Source organism: Vombatus ursinus, unplaced genomic scaffold (genome assembly GCF_900497805.2).
Source record: "Vombatus ursinus unplaced genomic scaffold, bare-nosed wombat genome assembly UNPS02001419.1, whole genome shotgun sequence".
Classification (NCBI taxonomy): Eukaryota; Metazoa; Chordata; class Mammalia; order Diprotodontia; family Vombatidae; genus Vombatus; species Vombatus ursinus.
Window position 1 is genome coordinate 30,422,549 of NW_020941197.1, and position 11,700 is coordinate 30,434,248.

Genomic DNA, 11,700 nt, shown 5'->3' on the forward strand with positions numbered 1-11,700 from the left:
GGATAGGTAACTTTTGGTAGTAATCCTAACTCCTTTGCCTTGTGGTATGTAATATTCCAAGCCCTCCAGTTCTTTAATGTGGAAGCTCCCAAGTACTGTGTGATCCTAACTGTAGCTCCACAATATTTGAATTGTTTCTTTTTGGCTGCTTGCAGTACTTTTTCCTTGATCTGTGAGCTCTGGAATTTGACTGCGATGTTCCTGGGAGTTTTCATTTTTCACTTTTGTAGGTGGTGATTGGTGGATTCTTTGAATTTCTATTTCACCCTCTGGTTCTAATATATCAGGGCAGTTTTCTTTGATAGTTCCTTGAAAGATGTTGTCCAGTCTTTTTTTGTTTTTATCCTGGCTTTCAGGTAGTCTAATAATTCTTATATTATCTCTCCTGGATCTATTTTCTAGATTAATTGTTTTTCCAATGAGAAATTTCATGTTTTCTTCTATTTTTTTTTAACTTTTTAGGTTTTGTTTTATTGATCTTAATGGCTCATAGAATCATTAGCTTCCACTTGCTCAATTCTAATTTTAAAGGTATTGTTTTCTTCAGTAAGCTTTTTTACTTCCTTTTCCATTTGGCCAATTCTATTTTTTAGGGAGTTATGTTCTTCACTAAATTGACTCTTTTTTCATGATTCTCTTGTATTACTCTCATTTCTTTTCCCAATTTTTCTTCTACTTCTCTAACTTGCTTTTAAAAATCCTTTTTAAGCTCTGCCAAAAATATTTTTTGGGCCTGAGACCAAATTACATTTTTCTTTGGGGCCTCACATAAAGCCATTTTGACACTATTGTCTTCTTCTAATTATATGCCTTGATCCTCCCTATCACCATAGTAACTTTCTATAGTCAGGCTCTTTGTTGATGTTGTTGTTTGCTCATTTTTCTGACTTTTTTGTCACTTGCTGTTTTTATGTTAAAGTTGGGCTCTGGTCCTGCACTGTCCCTAATTTTTGTGCTGGGGCTCAGGATCTTACTGCTAGCTTTCACTGGGCTTCAAGGCTTAGCTAATTGCTTTCACTGCAGGGTAGGCTTCCTTTCTGGCTTGTACTGGGGGGTGGGGCCTTACTGTTGGCCTCCCCTGGGTGAAGAGGTTTGCTGCAGGCCTGTCTCATGGGTGGGGCCTTGCTACAGGGTTGCCATGGTAATAGAGTGTTTCTGGTGGCTGGCCCTGAAGGAAAGATCTTTCTTCACTCTTTCACACTTTCTTCACTCTTCATCACTTCATGCAAATCTTTTCATCTTTCCTTTTCATATTTGTCTCTTTGTGGCATAACTATTTCTTCACGTTCTTATTCGATTTAATCAGCCATTCACCATTCATTTATAGTTGAGTATCCAATCTATTTTGAAAAGAAAAGTACATACAGGTGTGGTGAATATTTAAGAAATACTTTAACAGAAGCCCTGGGTAAATGTATGGCAAGGATTTAAAAAAAAAAAAAGGACCATGGGCTAGAATGTAATCCCACATAGCTAGATCTGACAATGAAGCAGTCTATTAGAAGGACCTGTCTCCCGTGAAATGAGAAGAGAGTCCAACCAAAGAGAACAGGAAACTATCGGGCGCAAACTAGAAATTAATTGGGGGGAAATAATTCAGGGAGCAACTTACAAAGGAATCCAAAGCAATAATGTGTGAAGACACACCAATGGAGGAAGCTAGCTAAGAAATCAGTGAGACCACTTGATGGTCCACAGAGACCAGTTCACTCTGAAAGAAGAAAGCTAAGAAACAGAACACAGAGACACCAGGTGGATTACTTGTCTTATTTTTTTTTAAATTAAGAAAAATTTTCAAACCTAAACTAATTTTAATTAATGGTAAATGCCCTGGATATTCTAATCTAACCTAGAACTAAGACACTGTGAAACAGTAGTAAAAAGAGCACTGGATTTGGGGTCTACATTTAAATTCTGGTTCTGTCTCTTACTACCAGTGTGACCTTGGCCAATTCACTTACCTCTTTGAATCTTGATTTCCTTATCTGTGAAACAAAGGGGTTGAATTATATCACCTCTAGAATCCATTCCAGCTCTATGATCTTAAGATCAATATACTTATATAAATGAATGACTGAGGATCAGAAGTATTGAATGAATTCTAATGAAACTCAAGGGTGAAGTTGTGGAATTGCCCAAGATTTATGATTCATCATTAGAAGCAGCCACTCAGCCATTTCACAGAGGGTGTGATAGTTGCCAAAGTGAGGACCATGCATAAAAATGACTTCTAGAAAGACCTGAGGAGTTGTAAATCAGGGTGAATTTTGCTTCCATAATAGTAGTGGATTGATATTAAACCATAGAATTGAGAAGTACTTAAACATGAACTGTTTAAGGCAGCACAGTTTTTCTGAGTAGCAATCATACTAGACTAATCTGTTTATTGAAATTCATAGGATCATAGAGATGTTAAGTGACTTGACCAATTTCACGCAGTTAGTAAGCATCAGAGATAAAATTTGTTTATTTGTTTATTTATTTTTAGGCAATTGGGGTTAAGTGACTTGCCCAGGGTCACACAGCTAGGAAATGTCATGTATTTGGTCTAAGGCCAGATTTGAACTCAGGTCCTCCTGACTTCAGGGTCAGTACTCTATCCACTGTACCACCTAGCTGCCCCCAGAGATAAAATTTGAACTACAGATTATAATAATAATGCATAGACAGATGGGCATGGTGGTACATCCCTATAATTCCTGCTACTGAGGATGCTGAAGCTGGAGGATTACTTGAGCTTAAGACTTCTGAGCTAGAATAGGACAAAAGCCAATTAGAAGCCTGTAATAAGTCTACCTTCAATATGGTGATCCTGTGCAAGTGAAGGGTTAAAGGTTCTGTGTCGATCAACAGTGGAATTTGCCTGGTGAATGGCCACTGTACTCTAGATTGGATGAGATACAAATACTGACCCAGTCTCTCTCTCTTCTCTCTCACTCACACACACACACACACACACACACACACACACACACACACACACACCTTACACTAATGCATAGACCTATATAGGTAGTTATCTGTGAGTTTTCCCTGAGATTAGATCTTGAAATGACATTATTTAAAACTTTTGTAAATTATCTGGAAAATGGAATTCAGTAAAATATTCACTTATACACTCTTCTGGATACAGAAATGTCAAAGCAAGAGAACAAACTACAGGAAAATTCCTGAAAGCTATGTGACTTGTCAGAAAAGTATGCTTCACTCTGGCTCCATACAGAGTCTCATGCACTGTTTTTTCATGGATCTAACCATTCTTTCTCATCTGGGAGATGTCTTTTTTTTTTTAAGAACTAGTGTTTTATTTTTTCCAATTACAGTAAAGATATTTTTTAACATTTTTTTTTATTTTGAGTTCCAAATGTTATTCCTCCTCCCTCAACTCCCCCCTCCATGAGATAGTAAGCAATTTGATATAGATTATATATACACAACTATGCAAAACATATTTCCATGTTAGTAATATTGTGAAAGAAGAAACAGACCTAAAGAAAACACACACACACACACACACACACACACACACACACACACACACACACACAATGAAAATATTATGCTTCAGTGTGCATTCAGACTCTTTCATTTTCTTCTCTGGATGTAGATAGCATTTTTCATCATGAGTCCCTTGGAATTGTCTTGGATCTTGTTTTGCTGAGAATAGCTAAGTCATTCATAGTTACTGTTACTATGTACAATGTTTTTCTGGTCTTGCTCACTTCACTCAGCATCAATTCATCTAAGTCTTTTCAGGTTTTTCTGAGGTCCTCCTGCTCATCATTTCTTATAGCACAACAGTATTCCATTACATTCATGTACCACAACTTGTTCAGCCATTCCCCAGTTGATGGGCATCCCCTCAATTTCCAATTCTTTGCCACCACAAAAAGAACTGCTATAAATATTTTTTCATAAGTAGATCCTTTCCCTCTTTTTAGATCTCTTTGGGGTACAGCCCTAGTAGTGTAGTGGTATTGCTGCAACAAAGATTATGCACAGTTTTATACATACATATGTTTATAAATAGAAGATTCTCATAAATATTGTATAGGGATGTGAAAATAGAAATATGCGTTGGTATTTGCTGATTTGTTCTCAGGAATCTTTCTGTTGTAATTATACTATTTAAGATCTTTTCAATTCTTTCAAGATCTTCCTTCTCTCTGGCATGTCTTGAAAATTAATCTTTAAATAATTCTAAATCTGTATTGCCTCCATTATCAATTTTTACATATGTGGATTTGGCAATATCCATCCCTCTGTTCCACATTCCTCAAAATTAAGTGCAGTTTCCACTTCCTCGTCTAGAGTCTATATGATAGATTCTGCTTTTAGTGGTTTGATTATAGCAATGAGGAAAATAGATCATGCTAGAAAGGTTGGCAAATTTGTTTCATCTATTTGATTAAATAGATGATGATGAATTTATCTATTTGGTGAATAGATTTCATCTCTTTGTTTCATCTAGTTGACATCTATTTGATGTTCTTCTTCCAAGCCATCTACAGATGCTTTCAAGATGATTTGACTCAGCTAGATCTCAAGCTGTCTAGGAGATAAAAGCCTTGTTTCACTTGTATGCTGTCAAATGAGAGATTTATAAAAACTAATTTGTTGTCTTTGTCTCATTTAGTCTTCAAAAGTTTGTCCTTATCACCCCTCCTTTTTTTTTTTTTTTAACATTACAAGATGGGGCAGCTAGGTGGCACAGTGGATAGAGCACTGGCCCTGGATGCAGGAGGACCTGAGTTCAAATCCAGCCTCAGACACATAACACTTACTAGCTGTGTGACCCTGGGCAAGTCACTTAACCCCATTGCCTAGCCAAAAAAAAAAAAGATAATTGAACCTCTAAAAACTTAGGTAGTCATGTTTTCTGATGGCACATTTACATGCATGATGTTAAGATATTTTAAAATATAAGCATATTCTACCTGCTGTTTAGTATGGTGAGAAGTACATTGGACCAGGAATCTGAAGACATGAGCTCTATTCCCTGTCCCATCAGTTATTATTAGCTGCGTGACCTTAAGAAAGTCATTTAACTTCTTTGTTCTGAGATTCTATAAAATGGGAATAATAAAGTCTGGAATACCTATGTCAAGGAGCTTTTTTTGAAATAATGTTTCTAAAGCACTTAGTAAAACTTAAAGTGCTCCGTACACATCAGCTATAATAATGTTATATATTACTGTTATTATTATTACCTCGTGATGGTTTTGAGGTTCAAGTGCAATGATGTATACAAGTATACTTTGAAAACTGAAATGCTATACCAGGCAAGGTCAGTACAAAAGTGGCAGTGACAGACAGCAGTGGTAGTAATTGTTTAAACTGTTCTAAGATCTTAGATCCATACCATTTCAGTGCTATTAATTGTTTAAAGAGAGGTTCCATGTGGAAAGAATGCATATGCAGTCAAATTCGGCAAATGCTGACTAGTTTTGTTGAACTGCCTTTTTAAAAAAATTCCTTTTTAAATTTTTTGCTTATAGGGTCATGGGATCATAAATCTTGTGCAACCCTAAAGCAGCAGTTTTCAAAGTGTGATCCAGGCAGCCCCACCCTTTCAGGGGGTTTCTTGAGGTCAAAATTATTTTTGTAATAATACCATGACATTTTCATTCCTAATATGGTAAATTTTGAGAGATATAGTCCACATAAACAAAAGCTCTTTGTGAAATCCTCAATAACTTTTAAGAGTGTGAAGGGTTCTAAGTCCAAAAAGTTAAAAAACCTCTGTCTTAGAGAGATGGCCTTCTGGGTAAAGGAGGAGGGGGAAAATATTTGCAAATTATGGAAAAACAAAAGATATCAATACAAATGGAGAAAAAAATTAAAAATAAGAAAAACAAACTTTGGCTATTTGGAATCTTTGGGAGATGAGCCTTTCAGATATCTAAGGATATAATAAGCACCAAAATTTATTTTAATTAATTCAAATGAAAAATGTTCTAAAACAGATTACTTATTTCCCTGGTTCAGCAGCATATTGAAAACAATTTAGTCTTTTTTTGGTGAATTTGTGCCATTATTATGAATGTCAATTTGTGGGTTATGCTTTAAAACAAAGATTGCCTCATATGCTGAAGTATTTGGGACAAATTGATTCAGACCCAAGGTGCCTTTTACTTATCTAAAACAGTTTTTCTGCAGCTTTACTGTCAGCTGTCATTTCTCATTGTTGTCTCTGAGTTTACCTAACAAAGCCCAGTCCCCACCCCTAAAATTTAATTCCTGTAGGTTTGGAGACCATGTCACCAATTTTAGTAGGAATGTGTGTAAATAAGAGTAAGCAGTGACAACCTGGTGACATCTTCTATAAATAAGATGTGTGAACTTTAACAATGGAGGAATAATTAATAAATAGAAGGGAGGCTCCATTGAGAAACATCAATAACTGGCCAATGATTAAGTCTTCTGGGCTGGTAAATTTTCAATACTACATGGAAAAGTCTCATGAAATTTTTTTTTTTTTACTACATATTAAAAATCTGATTATTTCTTCCAGGATACTATTTCTTCAGTGATATTGTTACATTTTTTAATAACTGAGGTTTGTTTGTTTGTTTTTTAATAGAAAAAGCTACCATCCGACCTGCCAAAAGCATGGACTCTCTCTGTTCTCTGCCAGTAGAAGGTGAGATCTAATAACCGATATCTGAATCAGCTGTTTTGAGCTGTTGGTTGCTGGCGTTCATGCATTTGCAAGCCTCTGTTTCTCGCCCAATTAGATCTGCTCTTACTCTATACTTAGTGTAAAGGGGCAGTATAGTGATGGTGAATCTTAGTCCTGAGGCCCACAGAGCAGCCTGCCCTTTCAGAGGAGCTCTATGACATGTCCCCTAAGAACTGAGGTCATTAAGGCTAACATAGCTAGAGAGCAATGATCTTCTCCATCATGCATGAGCTTGGAGAGATCTTAATATGAGTGGCATGGAAAAAGGAACCCTCTCGGGTCATGGACTTTAGTCACAGAATGACACATAGAGTTTCAGATATGAATAATAGGTTGATTTGTTTAATTTTATTCTACTTATTGGTTATGAGGTTGAGGTGGGGAACCTTTAGGGGAGGAAAGGAATGGGAATTGGTAATGGATAATGAGAAGCAAAAAAAAGAGTATATTCGTTCATCCATTCATTTATTCATTCCATAATTTTTTTTAAAAATATCTGCTGTGTGGAGAGCATTACATTAGGCTCTATGTACAAAGTTTAAATGAGACACACTCCATATGCTGATGGAGGTTAGAATCTAATCTGGGGCAATGACAAACTATAACATGTTATTACCTGACAAGTGATATAGAGATTTGAAAAATAGAATGCTTTGTAACTTCTGGGAGGCAAGGTTGTTAGTGACTAGTGGAGAAGAGGGATTAGGAAAGGCTTCGCAAAGGAAGCTTTAAAGGATGGGCAGGAATTCAGGCAAATAGGGGAAATTATAGTTACAAAGCATTCAGTGCCATTTCATTTTTGCTCTATGTCCATTATTGTAGTCATCACACATACTGTTAATTAGATATATTGTTAATCATGGTTTGACATTTTTCCTTCTAATCTGTTTAAGTCTTCCTATGCTTTTCTGAATTCTTCTGTGTCCTTATTAAACTTCCTTTAAGGAAGACTAAAGAAGATAATTCCTTTGATTTTTTTTCTTATTAATTTTAATTAATTTATTGTTAATCATTTTAATATTAGCCAGTTTTAATATCACCTAGCTTTTATGAAGGAATATTAACTGGGAAGGCATAACAAGAACAGAAATACAAAAACAGAATATAATCCTTTTGAATAAATTTTTTTTAAAAAGAAAAAAATCAGTTGGGAATATTCAGTGACAGCTTTTAGGGCTAGCACTCATCTTTACACTCAGCTTTCTAGACTGTGTTTGAAAAGCCCCTGGGGCCTCTCCATTTCAGCTTTCCGAGTTTTATGCTTCAAAATGCCCTGTGGCTGAAACCAGAGGTGTCAGACCACTTCCCTTATGGGGATCTTTTCCCTTTCTGGTCATTGAGCCCGTCAAGTTCCATCTCTCCTTTCTCTGCTCCCTCCCTGTCTGCTGTGTAATCTAGGCCAATTTCTAGTTGAGAGAAGGAGGGAAGGAAAGAAGGAAACAAATCTGGCATCCCTGTTCACCTCTTGAAACCTCAAAACCCCCAACACTTTCTCTCTCTCTTCATGAATTTTTGGTAGCTCCAAACCGGTGATATTTTTATGGGGAACTCCCAATGAAGAAATCCCCTCTACCAATGCAGATCATGAAAGGGACATCAGAGATGATCTATTTCAGCTTCTTTTTAGAGAGGTTAAGTGATTTGCCCAGTGCCATCATCAGAGGCATCTGAACTCACATCCTCTTACCCCGCAATTAGTCCTATTTTACCAATAATTTTCTGCCCTGTAATTTACATTCTCAGAGTTGCCTGAGGCCCTGAGGAATTACACGATTTTACCAGGGTCACAGCCTGTGCATATTGGTGGCAGAATTGGAACCTGGGTCTTGTTGACTTCTCTGTGGCCCGAAGGCTGCCTCATCAATCATAGGAGGCTTTTGTATTCCCTTCTAATTTTACTGTTTTCTTGGATAAGAAATCACTCACTTCCTTGTGTCTTTCCCACCTCCCTCCCTCATTGCCCCATCCCCTTAACAGCTCTTACTTTAAAAAAGACCTTAATTTAAGAGTTCCTTGAAGGACCAAGCAAATTTTTGCATCAACTGACACCTCTGGTCTTTCTGGTGTTAAAGCACAGCCCTCCTCAGCTTGTATCCAATTCCAACCTTAACAGCTGGCTTCTTCTAAAAAAAACCTCTCTTACAATTGATCCCTTATGACCGTGCACAGACAAGCAACTGAATGGTCATCAGCCAGCATTTGACTGACTTGGCTATCATCAAAGTTGGCATTTTTTTTTCTCTTTTAATTCAGTTAAACCCTGTTACATGACAACATCCATCCATCTCAGAATTCTGTTGTCAGACCGTACGTGCTTTTTCCCTTAAAGCTTGTATGAGTGTTTATGCACAAGTACGTATGTTCTGGTGTACTGAATACACCTGCGTGAATAATGATCACGCATTTATCTGGATGAATAGGAACTTTCTGTGCTTTTGGTGTCACAAAACTGTCCCTGTGTTTGCTCTGACTACCCTAGGGAAGGAAGCCAAAGGACATTTCAATCGGACTGTCACCACTGGAGGATTTTTTATCCCAGCGATGAAACTGCAGACGACAAGTACCGGCAGCTCTTGTGACCTTAGCAAGCAAGAGGGTGAATGGGGCCAGGATGGAGGCCCAGTGGGAGCCGAGGGGGGCTCTGTTGTGGGTGGCAAGGCTCCCCAGGCCCGCCAACCACCAGAGCAGTTGAAGGTATTTCGAGCCGTGGAGGATCCAGAGAATGACCAGGCATCCCCTAAGATGCTTGCCATGTTCTACACTTCAAATGATAGTTCCAGCAAATCAGTCTTCACCAGCAGCCTCTTCCAGATGGAATCCTCCCCTCGTCACCAGCGAAAGGCCCTCAACATCTCAGAGCCGTTTGCAGTCTCAGTACCCCTTCGGGTATCAGCAGTTATCAGTACCAACAGCACCCCTTGCAGAACACCTCCTAAGGAAATGCAGTCACTCTCTAGCCTAGAAGAATCTTCTCTCCAAGGGGCTGAGGGTGGGGGTTGGCCTGGGTTTGAGGAGGAGAAGACACCTGTGGCTGATGCTTCTGCAGGTAAAATTTCATGGAAGGTATCTCTTGATTTTGATAACTATTCTCTTCTATTTCCAATGTGATTCTTAAAAGTGTGGCCTGATTCCTTTTATCTCAGTTGGCATTGAGGAAGGGAGAAGAGTCACCTTTTTAGAAAGCCCCCATTCCTCCAGGAGTTTTTTTGGAAGCAGTCAGCTGCAGTCATATTGGGACAAGAACACCTGAGCCACATAAGATACATCTGGGACAGCCCTACTTGGACAATAGTAGCAAGGACAGGAATAGCAACTATTAGGTGATGCCCATTTCCTAGAAGCCTTGGGAGACAGGTTCTTCAAGGATAAAAGCATTTACTCTTTCCTGTTTTGCAAACCTGACTATACATTTCCGCGCTCATTACAGGAAGTATCTTAAACTCAAAATTTCACTTTTCATGGAAGGCAATGGCCATACCTGAAAGTACTTGCAAAGGGAAAAGTATTAGATAATATTACCAAGGATTGGACCTTGTTTGCAACTTCTTATCCTAAAGAGTTGCCTAAGCTCTGAGAAGTTAAGAGATTTGCCCAGGATCACACAGCCTCTTGATTTTTGCCTTGACAAATTGCTTTATTGATTTCTAGTCTTAAGAAAGTGATGGAGAAAATGTGAACAATGCAGATTAAACTTGAAAGTATACTCTGTGTGTGTGTGTGTGTATGTGTTTGTGTGTGTGTGTGTAAAAGAGTTAATTGTTAAACACTGACCATCATTCCCCTGTAGGTAGTACATTTATTATTGTCATCCCTATTTTGCTGTGTGATCTGAATCCAGTCTTCCTGGCTTTGAGGCCAGCTTTCTAGCTACTATGTCACTCAAGGACTCCAGTTTAAAATTCTCACTCATCTTAGATTTCATGTGTGAGAGAAGGATGAAAAATTCTGTAAAAAACCGAATGGCAAGGTATCATTGAGTTACTGAGCATGAACATTAAAACTGGTGATACTAAGATCTCCCAAAATTTCTCCCTTCACAATCAATGTTATTAAACAACAATGGAGAAGTTGGACTAGAAATCAGGGGCTCCCCACCCCTGGGCTAGATAGTCTCTAAGGACACTTTCAGATCTTCAACACTTTGATTAGAATGATTCAAAGCTACTTCGTGTTTGAGTGTAGATGAATCCATGGAGAAAGGGTGAAATTCCTCTACCATAGAGGTCCCAGTATGAGAACTATGGAGGCCATATGACTTTAGGCCAATTCAATATGAATAATCTGGTTGTTAAATATTTACCAGTATACCCCAGAAGGGAGTACAAGTATTATCATCTCTATTTTGCAAATGAGGAAAATGATGCATGAAAAGATTTAGTGATTGCCCATATAGCTAGTGACCATTTGAGCCCCTGTCCATTATAAATAGCTTTATCTTGTTATAATTTGATTAAACCAGGCCTGTGCTCTAATCCAACTCTTTATAATTTAAAAAAAAAAAAGAAGCATTCATTAAGTGCCTGCTCTCTTCCAGGCACTGTGCTGAGTGCTATGTCCAAACAAAAATGAAGCGGTCCCTGCCTTCAGGGAGCTTACAGTCTACTGGAGGGATAAGAACATGTTTACAGGTACAGAGAGAGGACAGGCACATACAAGTAGAAACAGAATGACTAAGTTCCTGAGTCCAGTCCCTGACTACCCCTTCCCCCCCATTTTTTTTTTTTGCCAACCCCTGTGTATTTTGGATGGTATATTCAAAAGTGCCTGGGGTTTATTCACCTTGGATTGTTGTAATTTTTTTAAAAAGATTCTAGCTCCTTTTGTCTACCTTAACACAAAACCACATAGCCCTTAGCTGCCTACGGTCATTCTACTGTCTCTTGTTCTGAAGAGAGCCAATTTCCTGCATTGAAGTCATATGTGCGGTTTCAGTTCCTAGAATCAAAATAAGACTGGGACATCTCCTTGTATTGTGTGTGTGTGTGTGTGTGTGTGTGTGTGTGTGTGTGTGTGTGTGT

The 11,700-nt window shown here is 38.1% G+C and overlaps 1 protein-coding gene across 2 annotated transcripts in view; it reads left to right on the forward strand.

The window, feature by feature from the left end:
- Window positions 1-11,700, forward strand: part of ARHGAP31 (Rho GTPase activating protein 31) — a 175,621-nt gene that overhangs the window by 153,503 nt on the left and 10,418 nt on the right. For both annotated transcript variants that reach the window (XM_027866997.1, XM_027867002.1), the window contains exons 9-10: window positions 6,584-6,643; window positions 9,162-9,728. In XM_027866997.1, the coding sequence (XP_027722798.1) occupies window positions 6,584-6,643; window positions 9,162-9,728 (627 nt within the window). The remainder of the gene's footprint in view (window positions 1-6,583; window positions 6,644-9,161; window positions 9,729-11,700) is intronic.